Here is a 14,402-nt window from a genome sequence, read left to right on the forward strand (position 1 = left end):
CTAAATACTGAAATTCTAGCACGCAGCGTAATTGACTTGGCAGTTTCAATTAGCTCTAGAGCAAACCTAAAGATTAATATGTCCTAACTAAACAGTACCTTGGCTTGGTGTTTCTTTAGAGGATACGTGTGAAAACATACTGAGACAGCGTTGGTGTATCTTCAGGTTTTTTCATCCTTTGGGAGTGGAGACAATACTGAGCAGCAGCATCTAGAGCTAAATCCAATTGCAGCCACTGTTGGAATTGTGGTGCCTGATGCTATTTTGCATTTGTTTTGGCTGTCTATGCAAGCATGAAATGATCAGTTAAGTAGCCACCTGAAAAAGCAAATGTGCAAAAGTAGAGAACAAATTTTAACTTCAGCTTTCATTGGCCTGTTTTGTAAGAGTCAAATGTCTTCTGTAAATATCTCCTCCTATGGATTTTTTCAGTGTGGAATTGTATTCCTGCGCTGAGATTTTAAATTACACTGTTACTATTAAGTTGTCTTAATTACTTCTCAAGGATCATTAGAACCACACTTATATATTGCCATGGACTGCAGTACAGGTTGAGAGTCTTTGCTGATCACGTGGTGCTTTTAGAAAGATGTAGTTCTGTGCATGAAGAAGCTGTGTTTGCATTCCCTTCAACCTCTGTTTAAGCATTGTATAAAACTGTATATAGGAAAAGCTGTTTTCTGATGCGTAGTAAAGATGACCGTGGGCAATTTGGTGTCTGCTTCCTCCATTAGAGATATGTGGGACCTAGCTCGATCAAGTTCTGTTGGGCAATGCCAGTCACTGGCCTTTAAATTAAATGTAGCTGAATAGAGGGAGGTGGGATAAATGAAGTATAATTGTAGGTGCAGTGCTCCCTGCTTTGCATTTCAGCAATGATAATCCTTAGTCCTTGCATTGTAGTTCTTTTCATCTTCAAAGACACTCCTTAATTTTAAGACACCCCCTAGGTATTTTTTGAAGATTCCACTTAAGGTGTTTATCCCAAACTGGAACGTAAAATCTTTGTTCTTTTTTTAAAAGAGAAATTGTATTTGCTTTACCAAAGGCTTTATATCTTGTCTTGAAACAGAGAGAAATGGCCAGTAGCTGTGAGAGCAAATGGACATCTTCTTCTCAATTCTGAAAAGGTACAGTGAAGTTTCATGTATGAGATGGCTTTGGTGGTTGTCAAAATAGGCACTTGCCAGCCAGACTGGAAAAATTCTCAGAATTTAAGAGGAGGAAATAGTGAAAATTCTAGTGTCTTCATTGGTGCCCTCCAGTTTTTCATTCATCAGAAGCAAAGATCTGCCTTTCATCCAATTTTATGTAATGCTTTTCTTAAGTTAGTTCTTGTATAGCTTCACCAGTTTAGTAAAGGTATCAGTACATTTCTATCAAGTTTTAGGGTAATATAGAATGATTTTATTTTTTGTTTTACTAAATTTTAGCTTTGTCAAGCATTGGGGTAGGTGCAATGAGAGATAAGTTTGTGGCAATAACTTGCTAATGTGTGTGAGTTCTGAAATTGAATTTAATTAGAAGTGCCTGAACATAGAAATTGGGTCTTGGAGACTGTCTAATGTGAATCAAAAAACCCCCACCAGAGTCTGTCTTGAAAAATCAATGCAGGATGAGCTGAAAATGCCAATTTTTAAGTAGTATTTAAATTAGGTGATTCCTGGAATTAAATTTTGGTACCTGTTGCCCTGTTTTTCAAAGCCTGACAAGGTCTGGGGTTGAACCCAAATGATGCAGAAGGCAGCTGCCACTTCCCTGCAGGTGTGGCTTTTATGGACCTTAGTAGTAACAACTGGTGCAAATCTCAAGACAAGTTCGACATTCAGGAGTTGAATAAGTGCTTGCAAAATTTAGCCTGCTTTTGCTGTGACATCTAGTTCAGATTTACTAAATTGCTTTTGCTGTGATTCATGAGCAAATACTTTCTCAATGGTTTGCCCAAACTCTTGTTGCATCTGTCTTAATTACTGAACAACAAAATGGATGTGTGAGAAAACAAAGACTCTTTCTGTTTTTTTTTTTTTTTTTTTTTCAGATGTCTAAATCTACAGGCAACTTTCTTACCCTAACTCAAGCTGTTGACAAGTTTTCTGCAGATGGTAAGTATGTTCTGACCTACATCTGGTTTTCAGTTGTGCCAGAATGACTAAAATTAGTGTTTTACTCTCAGAGGAGCCATGGGTTTATTGGAGTATGGAATTGCAATAAATCTACTGCTTACCACCTGTTCTTGTTTGAAAAGCTAAACTCTAGTTAGAAAACTAGGAAGCATGTTAGCACAACACATATTTCAACCTGGAACTGGTACTGGTGTTGAGACTTTCTAGAGGGTGCCTGTCTCATTCTTCCACGTTAATTTAAGAGATCAAACCATAAGACATGTACTGTTGATGCATATGGTGTGTATACATGCACATTTGTGTTCCCTCTTGCATGACCTTGTTTTTTGGACAGTGACTGTGCTAGTCTCCTGGTTCTTGGTGTCTGTCTGTTTTCCTTACTAAGGAGGGCAGCGTACCTCTCCTGGATAAAGTGTACTCTTTGAGACATCTCTCTCTAGTTGGCCAGGCAGTTTGTAAATTCACTTTGCATTTTATTAGTTCATAATGAATTACAATTAACACTTCATTCTGAGTCCCATGCCTTCTGTATCTATATCTACCAGCTAATTGCATGCCAGCCATGTCAGCTGATCCAGTTTCTTTCAGGCATGCGTTTAGCCTTGGCTGATGCTGGAGACACTGTTGAAGATGCCAACTTTGTGGAAGCTATGGCAGATGCTGGCATTCTTCGTCTTTACACATGGGTGGAGTGGGTAAAGGAGATGATTGCCAACAGAGACAGTCTGAGAAGTGGTCCTGCCAACACCTTCAATGACAGAGTCTTTGCCAGGTACTGTACAAAGGCTAATAATACAGTTTGGTCCATTTTTTTTCCTTGCAAAGAGCATCTCTGAAGTTATCTTTTTCCCTACAAATTAATGAATTTTACAAAACAAAACACATTACAGAATAGGTTACGGGATTGTGCTGCACTGTTGACATTGATAGTGTTGTTTTTACAGTGTTGCCATTATGTGGGGCAGACTATGCAATACTGATGTTTTCGTTTCCCCATCCTCCCTAGTGAAATGAATGCAGGCATAATGAAGACAGACCAAAATTATGAGCGGATGATGTTTAAAGAAGCTCTGAAAACTTGCTTCTTTGAATTTCAGGTGGGAGGTCTTTTTTCAGGTGTAAGAAACTAACACTTAGTGTTTGTTACTTTGTGGATTTCTTTTGATCCTGATGTCTGTGATGGTTAGTTACACAGCTGAATTGGCATCAGAATTGTGCCAAGAAATGAGTACTTTAATGGAATAAATCTAAAATGAAAAGATAGTCTTGAGTCATTTTACAAATGTCCAGAGGAAGACAACTGTGATGCTGCAAATAGTCCTGCTATCTAATACGACCAAAAAGCTGCTTAAAAAAAGGACATTATTAAAAATTGTTTCCTTTCTTTAGCTCCTTTGTAATAAAGAATTCTTAATCAGAAATCCAGATAATATATCAACAAAATTGTTTTAAAGCGGAGTACTTTTTGGTGTATTCCATAAACCATGTCTCTGGAGTGTCTGCTGAACCATGCTACTTCACTTAATGAATTATAGAGACTCCTTTATGTGGCTCTTTTATGATATTCAGGAATATGATTAAGTGGGCTGAGTTATAATGATAGATCATATTCACTGCCTTTTTATTAATAATTATTAGTATCTTCATGCAAGCTATTTGGGATGATAGCACCTGATAAACAGTTGTGGTTATTTTTGTCTTTTATGTCTGTGCCAATAAATGCTTTTAGAAAGTACCGTATTAATGCAAAATGGTCAAATGACTGACAGATTCACACTTGGGTACTTCAGGAAAATACAGTTCTTGAAATAATCTATTTATTGAGTTCCAAGCTGCTTACATTCTAAAGGTGTATTAGAACAAAAATTGTGTGTGTGTTCTTCTAAGTGTTTCTCCATGGCAGTTGGAGCGTGTTAATGATGGTTGCATTGGCTGTGTTTCAGGCAGCAAAAGATAAATACCGTGAGCTGGCGATAGAAGGAATGCACAGAGAGTTGGTGTTTCGGTTTATTGAAGTTCAGACTCTGCTGTTGGCTCCTATCTGTCCGCACTTATGTGAGCACATCTGGTCACTGCTGGGAAAGGTACTAATGATTCAGTTCTGTCATTTGATTTGGATCTGAACTTCTACTGATTTTTAGTAAGGCTCGTATCAGGCTTACAGATGTCTTACATATGGAAGTAGAAGACGCATGTCTTATAATATGAAGAGTCATAATAGCTTGTTATGCGTAGGACAGTGAACGTACAGAGTTGGTCTGTTGTGATGATACATGTGACTTTAATACAAGTGTTTTGGTTGTCTACTGACCGAGAAGTGACCTAAAATAAACCAAATGGTGCCATATTCCTATGCTTGTGCATGAAACTTAGGGTTGTTTTTTTTTTCAAGTGCCTTGTGCTTGTAGATGAGATTATGTAGCTATATGGCATGTGTAATTGTATAGTCCTTAACACACTTGCAGATAAATGCTTGTTGGCTGTACACTTACTCCTTTACAGCCTAGTTATAGATGGGTGCTCAATGAGATTCAAACTGTCTAAACTCCAGTTTCCACTCAAGCTATAACAGGTTGAAAACCCACCAGGTACTAGTGTGTTTTCATCTTGATGCATGTCATATCTTCCTTTCTTCAAAGCCCGATTCCATCATGAGAGCCTCATGGCCGATAGCAGGTCCTGTAGATGAGGTATTAATTCGCTCTTCTCAGTACCTTATGGAAGCAGCTCATGACCTCCGACTCCATCTCAAGAACTACATGGCACCTGTGAAAGGAAAGGTGAAGTGTGCTAGGTCATCTTTTTAAGTGTGCATACTTGATAATTCTGTATTGCCTCAGGATCCCTTCCTAATTTTTTTTTTTTGTTTCTTTAGAAAGGTACTAAAGAACCTTCCCAGAAGCCTTCTCACTGTACCATCTATGTGGCAAAGAGCTACCCGCCTTGGCAACACATCACCTTATCAGTTCTGCACAAGCACTATCAGGTGGTCATCCTTCTGTGTTTTTGTGCTGCTTATCTGCTTTTTTGTGGGCTCTTTCTTTTCTATCTGTAAAAAGCTTATAGGCAAGATACTTTTAATATTTATGCTTTCACAACTGTGCAATAGATTTTGGTGCTTAATAAGAACGTCCTAAGGAATGTCATTGATTTGACAGTATGATTTCATTGTTTTTTACAATCTGAGTAAAAAATGGCATGTGTTCTGTTATTTTTTTTTCATTTAAGTCATTAATTTTTAAAATACTCTTTTTTCCCAAGTATATTTCTGAGGAAGCGTTGTTGACTGACAGATTAACGCTGCCCTGCTATGCAAGGGGGCTTAGAAGCATTGTTTTGGTCCTTGAATAGGTGTATACGATCCAGTGAAGTTACAAGAAATACACTGAAATGGAATACATCGGTCATAAGTAGAAGAAATAAGCTTTTCCAAAAGCAGAAAAATCTGCTCTGACATGAAGAAACTGATGAGAGTGGCTTTTGGCCTTTTTCTTGATTCTTCAGCCTTCTCAGCTTGAGCAAACATTATAGTAGCTGACAGATGAGAGAGGTGTGACTATTCCAAATTGTGGTATTGAGATAAATTTCACATGAAGAATATGTGTTTGGTTTTGGGGTATTAAAGTTTTGGCATTCCGTAGGCTTCTTCCTGAATCCATGTTAAAATCTGCCGTTTGGCCTGACATTTCAAAGGGATGAGAAAATAATTTTATGTGGAATCAATGATGATGGCAAACCTTGCCTGGTATTTATGGGAAAGCACAAAGGGTATATGATATTAAAGGGCAAGGTTTTTTAATGATACCTATACTTTTTAATGGATGTTCATCTTTAGGTTGGTGGAGGTCAACTGCCAGATAATAAAGTAATTGCCAGTGAGCTTAATGCTTTGCCAGAGCTGAAGAAATATACAAAGAAGGTTATGCCTTTTGTTGCCATGATTAAGGTAGGTGTCAGAGGATTGGTTCTTGTGTAGAAAAAGCTTCTGTGAATGAAGTATGTTAGACAAAGGCAACAATCTGTAACTTGATGCGTGGGTGGTGGTGTTTTTATTGCATTCCTGGATCTCCTAGTAACATTTGACTTCAGTCTGTATCTTGGCCCTTGCTTATTTGGTTTCTTCATGTTTTTGTTTATAAACTTCTTTGACATCTCTGGAAGAAGGGTATAATAAAAATGTGTCTACATGAATGAGCCCAGGCGAACTGATGGTCTAGTTGAGGCTCAGTAGTTTGTGTATTTTGCAGGTTATATAATCTGCACTTCAAATACATGTGGATTGCTCTGCATTTGAAATGAATAATATTTGCCTTTTCCAGCTTTTCATGCTGATATGAGCATAAGGTGTTCGTCTGGAAATGTAAGAATGCTTAGCATTTGAAAGTTAAGAGCAATGCTAGAGATAATTAATTGCACTACTGTTAAGGGAGGAAAAAAAGGACTGTTCTGAGCCCTGAATGGAATTACGAATTTTGTGTATCATTCATATGGTTTTATCACTAATACCGTGATATTTCGTTATTATTTTCCCAGAGTCATGCAAGCCTATTTTTTTTTTTGGAAGAAACTTTTGTGCTTGGTGTTGCACATAAAAATTCAATGCAGCAATTGGGAAGGTCCAAGAAGTATAATATAAGCAAAATTTTAAATAAAAAAATAAGGTGGGCAGAGCAGAATTTAAAACCTTTTTGACTTCTACTCGTAGTCTGTGGAAGTTGAGAGGGATTAGTAATGGAAAAAAATCTTAAGTGTAAAAATACTACTTTTTCTCCTTAAGCTTTAGCTTGATTTTTAAAATTTGTCTTCTGTTTATAGGCTCTGTCATATTTTATAAATGGAGGTGCTCTTTTGCCTTCTCTCTAGGGTTATTCTAGTTCTTCCTTTTCATGGTAGCTCAGAAGCCTTCAGAGGAGCAGAGCACAAATTGGCTATGAAGCTTCCTGTTAAAGTTTGTAACGAGATGTAGTGATGTGTTAGATCAACTGATGCAGTTGTAAAAGGTCAGACAAGCTTTCAGTCCTACAAGTGTTAGCTCTGAAACATCCCTGTTTTTTGATGTCCTTAGTCTGGCAATAGCAGTGATGCTGGTGCACACAGGGAATGGGTTGGCATGCTGAGGCTTACTCGATAATCAATCCTTTCACTTGTAAAGAGCAGCAAGCAATTTCACATAAAGACAGAAACATCTGAGCTGAAACTCCCTGGATCAGTATGTTTTTCTCTGAAACCAGTTATTCAGCAATTCTAGTGTATGAGGAGCATTTCTGCTTGCGCTTCCTATTCGTGAAAGGAAGGCTTAAATGTAGAAGAAACTTCGTGATTTACAAAGGGAAGCAATTCAGTGTTAATGTAGGGAATCTTTCACATTAAACTGACAAGGAAGCGAGGAAACCCCAACCATGCTGAGTCTGACAAAGCAGATCTTTAAAGGAGACAGCTGGCTCAGCATATGAAAGCAAGAAAGGGACAGATTAAATTCTGAAGAGGAAGTTCTGTTTTAGTGTTAAAAAAAAAAATTAACGTGGTTTTTTATATTGCCTTTAATACTCTGTCTCTTGTGACTGTTGCTGTTGGCTTTCTGGACTAATTAAGTTCCTTTTATGTTAACATATAAAGTAGTTGTTATTTCCCTGCAGAGAACTTGTTTTATGACTGCTGTGAACATGTCCAGTTGTTGTATGCTTGTCCTTTATTTTAAACTAGGTCATAAGACTGAATTTCCTGCTGTGAAATACCACTGAAATGCTGACTTATTTTGTGAATTCTCAACCTGCACATTAAGTAGGGATTATAAATAACTGTGAATGTCAAACACCTTTTCAATTCTGTATTAAAAATATGTTCTAATTGCTCTTACTCCTCCCATCAGTGTCACTTACTCCCTGTAGAAGAAACCCTGTTACAAGAAAATTATTGCTCTTATGTTAGCATGTTGTGCCAGCAGAGAGCTCTCATATTCAAAAGCCTATTCTTTTAATGAGTAATGTAGATAGTTTGCCATTTTGAAGCATCATTTTACTTGCAGTGTTTAGAGGGTTTTAATTTTTTTTTTCCTCTGACAGGAAAATCTGGAGAAGAATGGTTCACGTGTTCTTAATCTGGAACTGGAATTTGATGAACGTGCAGTGCTCATGGAGAATATTGTCTATTTGACAAATTCTCTGGAGGTTGGTACATTCTTGGCATATTCATTACTTGTTTTTTATTGGGGTAGCTGGAGGACTGCCTTTCCTAAAGCTCTAAGCCTATTTACATTAACTTCTGAGTCTATGTTGATCAAGTAATATTTTTTAATCAACTTTCTGTATTTCAATCTTGCTGTTTAAATTTGTCAACTATAGTTATATAAATCTGTTAAATACAGGCTCGAGACACAGTGGTAGGTGTGTAGTATACAAACATCTTCCCACAGAACAGAGCTGGCTTTTAGTGCAGTGCTGGTTGTATCTGTAACATCAAAGTCCAGTGATGCTTTTAAAGAGACATTTTCCTCTGACCCAACCAGTATCTTACATTTTTTTCAGCTGAAGAAATGCGAAGGAGATGTGTCAAGGCATTATTAGCAAGAATGATCAGATCCCTAGCCTTGTATCCTTGGACTCTTACAACGACACGTTAACTGCAGCAGATCGCGTTGCCCTCTTCAAGGAGCAGGTTCTGGGCAGGGCTTTTAAAACTATGGCATGTAGTAAAATGGATGCCAATCTAGTAGCAGTTATGCTGCTTCATATGCTAATCAGAATTTAGTTCAATAGGTAATATGTTGATGAGGGGATAGCTCAGGTAGGTTATGTTTAAAAAAAAAAAAAAAAAAACAACCAAAACCCAAGAACAACCAAAAAAACCCAACCAAAAGCAACTGTTTTAGGAATTTCTTTCAAGAATTTGCAGTGTGTGTGTGTGTATATATATCGCAACACTTCATTTTGTAACCTGTACAGTATGAAACAAATGTGGCTTTATTGGACTTGTCCCATATTACAGTGAAGTCAAGAGTGAGCAACAACTTTTATTTTAAAATGTTTGTAAATCTGCAAAACCCACTGAACTGGGGAGGGAGCAGTTAAACAGCTGATCTGTTTAAACAGTGTCTCTTTCATGTGGGAGAGTCTAGAGAAACTAGAGAACTGGGCTGTCAAATCTCCTGTAGTTTAACAGGACCTGCCAAGTTCTGTACCACGGCAGAATTACCCTGTATTTCTGTATGTTGGTGCTGGGTGGCCATCAGCTCTGCTACAAAGGACTTTGGGGTTACCCTGGGGTTGTCAAGAGTAATGTAAACTTCACGCGAGTCTGCTGTCACCGCAAAGGAGCCACGCTGCATGTTAACCTACATTAGGAGGAGTTACCAATATAAGGACATGATTTGGCAAGTCAAGGGAAGTCATCCCTCTCCACTCTGCTCTGCTGAGCCTGAATTTGGCTGTGTCAGTGTCATGTCCTCCCCCACTCCACATCCCCAGTTCAGAAAGGCTTTGGGGGCTTGCAGTTGTGGTGGCTGGGGGGAGCTTAGAGTGAGTGACATACAGCCAGAGGCTGAAGGAGGTGTGCTGGCTGAGACTGGCTGAGGGGAAGATTTCAGGGAAACCTTCTGCAGCTTAGGGAGTTAAAGATGATATAGCCAACCTCTGTCTTGGTGGTGGGCTGCCAGTCGAACAAGGGACAGAAACCTGAAGGTACTGCTGGAGCTGCAGCTTGTGAGATGGGACGTGAGGACCAGCCTTTGAGCAGGCCTCCCAGAGGGGCTGGATCTCTGTCCTCAGAGCTGCCTGGGGGCACTAGTCCACTTCACGCAGGGAAGAGGTGACTCTCAGAGATCCCTTCCAAACAATATTTTGTGATTTCAGGTGTGCTTTTGTTACCTTATGCCAATGCATATTTACTTTCCGTTTTACTGTACAACCAGTTGTTTGATAGCCCTGGTTCTTAACTCCTCTTGTTCCCTCTAAAACAACTGAACTCCTGTTTATTCCCTCATCCCCCTTTTTTCTTTTTTACAGCTGGATCACATTGAAGTGAAGTTTGCTTCTGAAGCAGAAGATAAAATAAAAGAAGACTGCTGTCCTGGAAAACCATTTTCTACATTCAGAACTGAGGTAAAATCAGCAATTCAGATACTGGAAGTCTGAAAGCTGGATTAAAAAAAAAACCCAGATAAAAGCAAATATGGCATTTAAGACTTTAATCAGACATGAACGTTGTATTTATTTTGCCTTTGACCCCACACCCCTTCGAAACAAGAAACATTTCCTGAAGCAATTATGCTTTTTTCCTTCCTCTGTATAGAGCCCTAAATGTGACTATGGTTGTACCTTAGCTTTAAGGCTCGTCCAGTCAGCACAATTTAATGCTTTGTCCTGAAGACTGCTAAAAACAAGTGACCTAACATTCACATACTGTTATACTTCTTCATTTCAGCCATATGCCTCAATGACTGCTGTTTAGATAAGGTAGAACACAGGCCAAAAATAGAGAATTGAGACGGTCTTGTGCAAGTATGGCAAGTATAAGTGAAACAATGTGAAAGTTTGTATTACTTGTTTCTTGAATCCCAAAGTGTTTTTTAATAACATTCTGTGCTTAGCCATTAGTCCATCATGGTCTAATAAATTCCATTCAGTTGCATAAAAACAAAGCCTTTCAGAAGTTTTTCTACAGCTGTGTTCTTGGAAGGATTAGTGAGTAATGTGTGAGATCAGTGAAACTCTACAATAGTGGTATCACGTGTGAATTTCTAGCTCTAAGACATTTAACAGTAAAAAAATGCATTGATTTCCCTAAGTATATCCTAAAAACTTGTGCATACTCTGGCTTATATTTTAGAGTTGGGGGACTGCTTGCATTCTGCCACTGGCAGTCAGTGTTTCTAAATGAAGTTTATCCATCCAGAATATTTGGTGATAGATGATGTATATTTCTTTTAGTTTCACGTTTCCTCCGAGGCTTGGATCACAAGTACAGGTTCTCCTTTAACATTTGTATTAACTTTCTTACAGCCCAGTGTGTCTGTATTTTTGGTGAACCCTCAACCATCAAATGGCCACTTCTCTACAAAAATTGAAATCAGGCAAGGAGACAGCAGAGAGACAGTGATCAGGCGCTTAATGAAGATGGACAGAGGGATCAAAGGTAGAGTACTAGCACAGATGTACAGCTATCACATGCTGATTAGATTAACATTTCCATGAGAAGTGGAAACAGCTGATGAAGTTTGTGCTGCTGTAATAGATGCTTCGGAAAGAGCAAGAAGTTTTGGGTCTGAGTGAACAAGAAAAGAGATAACATGCAAATAAGTAGGCTTTGCTATGCGTTTTCCTCATTAATCTTCCATTCTGCCACTGGTACACAAAAACCTAGCTTCAGCCAGAGGTGAATATGGATGATATTTCAGCTTGTGCTTTGAATTTACAAGAAAAAGGGTTAGTCCTGTAACTGCTTATAGGCAGCTTCTGCCACTTCTATTTTGGACCTCAAGGATGGAAAAAAAATAAATTACTAGATTCTGTTTAGCCGAAGGTGAATTTATCAGTGCTGTGTTGGCTCCTAATAATTTCAGTCTCAATTCATAGTGGAAAATGGTCTGTTCACTTAAAAGTGGTATTACTGAAGAATTGCTCAATGGCCTATTAATTACCATTGTTTATGCCAAACTCAAACTAGCAACCTCTGTAGGAACGAGTTCAATACTCTTTTTCTGTCCTCTGAGCCATTTCTTCCCTCTCTACTCCTGTATTCTTTATGTGCTAATACTTTATTTGAGCTGTTGTTAAACATTGAACTCTGCAGTCTTAAGAGACACAGTAAGTACTGGAAGAATTTCTCTGAAAGTGCTCAGTCCTTGGGCAATAGTGTATTCCAGTGTGAAAGTATTAATCCTCACCTGCGGACTGACTTTGCATTTAAGCCATTGTAACGCTGCCTGTCCAGTCCCTTGGTGCTGGCTGGTTGCCGGTAGTGGAGACCCAGGCCGGAGTGGCCAGAGGGCAGAACTTGCTGCCATGTCTGACAGTGTCATCACTGCTTGCTTAACAGAAGCTGGTGTTTCGGTGGTGGTGCAGCGATGGCTCCAACAAAGGTCTCCAGGCAGAGCTTAGGGGTGCTGCTTTTGCTACATAGAGCATGTTGAGTGCTCTGAAGTGGCTGGTGTTCCTGAGTTTTCCCCCCCATGTGGTGGGGAAAACCCCAACTCTGTCGAGGTCCCTTTTTTGGGGTGAAAATCCTGACTGCTGCCAATAATGACTTTGCCTCCTCTTGCTTGTTTGCTTTCTGAATAGCTTTCTGTCTAGCAGCTTTATGCAGGGCTTTTCTGCTGCCACGTTAGGTTCTTGGGGTGATGTGCAGTGACAAGACAGAAGAGGAGAGGTGGTTTTCATCTTTGTCACAGTCTCATTGTGTGGCACTGAAAATCTTGGCGCTTTCCTGTTTCTTGCCATGTTGCAGTTGGAATAAAAGCTGCCTCTTAGTACTGCTATGATCAGTTTAAATGTTTGTGGTATCTCAACAGTCTTTGTGGTCTTTGCAGGTAGCAATATTTCAGGGAGGGTGCTTTTCCTTGTTTTTTTTTCTTGGAAATAAGCGATGTTTTTTTTCTGGCCTACATATTGATAATTTCAGTATTCCTCACTTATCCACCTGCTTGGAAAGATATTTTAGGAAACCACAGGGTAGTGTGATAAAATTCCATGTCAGATGTTGTTGAAACAAGCATTAAGTTTCTGGCCAGTGTAATGAATGAAAACAGCTTTCTTAAAGGAGCAGCAGCTGTGTTTTTGTTGAAGGATATGGAAATTAAAAATAAAACAGATCTGAAGCACTGTGAGCTTGGGTATAAAGGGAAAACTGGACCTCATCCAAAAGCTTGTGACAGGAGAGGAATTATTTCTTTCAGTATCTTTCAACAGCTTGTATTTATATTAATGTTTATCTGTAAAACAAAGAAAACTACATACTGATGATGGTGCACACAGAGAGGAATATATGATAAAGTACGTAGTAAAATACAGGCAGGGGGAAGTGCATGATTTACACAGTAGATGTGTATGCATAGGTGCTAGCCTTCTGCTAGGTGAGTATTTAGAAATGATTGAAAGCAAGTGAGGTTAAATAGCCACATTGTCACTCTGCCTTTTCCAGGAGGTGTCACTGTTCTGTTGGTGCACAAGGGCTGGAAGGTTGTACCTGGAGGAAGGCTTGGCTGAAAGATCCCAGGCTTCCTAGAGCTTTTTTCTTGGTCTGCTTAGTAGTCTTTTACTAGTGTGCATTTTAACAGGGAATTGTATTTAAAACGTCTCACCTTCTTTCTGTCAGTCTCTGAAATGAGTTCCTCAGAAAATGCTACTATAACTGTTCAGTTACTCATAACTGTTCCAAAGCCTGATAAGGCAAATCTAGTGCTTAGAGTGTGGTGCTGGGAGTTGGTATTTCTATGTGTTTTATTCCCATTTCTGCTGGTAACTTGCTGCATAACCACTGAATGACATCTTTGTAGCTGGTGTAGGTCTTAACATGAGTGTTATTCCTGAGAGAATGTATTTCCTTGGAGCAGGTATAGAAGTGCCAAGTATTAAGCATTGCTTTGATTAATTCAGTTGATATTAGCGCTTGTGTGTAGATCCCGTAGCCTAATTAGCCAGTCTCTTTACTGCAGATGTCTCTAAAGTGAAGCTGATGAGGTTTGATGATCCTGTGCTTGGGCCCCGCCGTGTTCCAGTCCTTGGCAAAGAAGCAGCAGAGAAAACGCCTATTCTGGAGCAAGCTATCTTCCACATCAACCTGGAAAAGAAACATGTTCACATTACTGAGAATGGTCTGAAAAAGGACATTGGTGACACAATTGTTTATCTAGTTCATTAAACTGGCATGTAGCTGGCTTGATACCTGGCAGTGAGACAACTCAGAGTGGTTTTGAAAGCATCTGTAATGAACAAAGATGAGAATTTGTTCTATTTAAAAACAACAACAAACAAACCACCCAAAACACCTTAATTTTGCATGCAAATTCACCCCTACTCTTTTAAACGTGGATATAATAAAATTATTTTCCTCTGGCCCTTTGGCATGTCTTGAAAAGAAACAGTTTTCCTGACTGTTAACTTGGCAAATCTTCCTTTTCAGCTGAACCAGTGTTTTCTGACGCAAACTAGAATATGACGCTCAGTTACTCTCCCTCCTAAATAGGCTAGGATCTGGGTAGAGAAACTGGTTGTAAATCTCCTGTAATAGAGGGGAAAAAGATGCTTGCACACTTCTGTGTTTTACTTTTCAATGACCCAGGTAACT

The 14,402-nt window shown here is 39.0% G+C and overlaps 1 protein-coding gene across 1 annotated transcript in view; it reads left to right on the top strand.

Annotated features, from left to right (window-relative positions):
* Positions 1-14,172, top strand: part of LARS1 (leucyl-tRNA synthetase 1) — a 33,366-nt gene extending 19,194 nt beyond the window's left edge. The window contains exons 21-32 of the mRNA XM_080400627.1: positions 1,073-1,130; positions 2,039-2,102; positions 2,712-2,895; positions 3,130-3,220; positions 4,067-4,207; positions 4,763-4,903; positions 4,999-5,109; positions 5,959-6,069; positions 8,186-8,290; positions 10,124-10,219; positions 11,120-11,252; positions 13,771-14,172. Of these exons, the coding sequence (XP_080256753.1) occupies positions 1,073-1,130; positions 2,039-2,102; positions 2,712-2,895; positions 3,130-3,220; positions 4,067-4,207; positions 4,763-4,903; positions 4,999-5,109; positions 5,959-6,069; positions 8,186-8,290; positions 10,124-10,219; positions 11,120-11,252; positions 13,771-13,976 (1,441 nt within the window). The 3' untranslated portion in view covers positions 13,977-14,172. The remainder of the gene's footprint in view (positions 1-1,072; positions 1,131-2,038; positions 2,103-2,711; positions 2,896-3,129; positions 3,221-4,066; positions 4,208-4,762; positions 4,904-4,998; positions 5,110-5,958; positions 6,070-8,185; positions 8,291-10,123; positions 10,220-11,119; positions 11,253-13,770) is intronic.
* Positions 14,173-14,402: the final 230 nt, after the last annotated feature.

The sequence above is a fragment of the Falco punctatus genome (genome assembly GCF_963210335.1).
Source record: "Falco punctatus genome assembly, chromosome: 8".
In the NCBI taxonomy this organism is placed as follows: Eukaryota; Metazoa; Chordata; class Aves; order Falconiformes; family Falconidae; genus Falco; species Falco punctatus.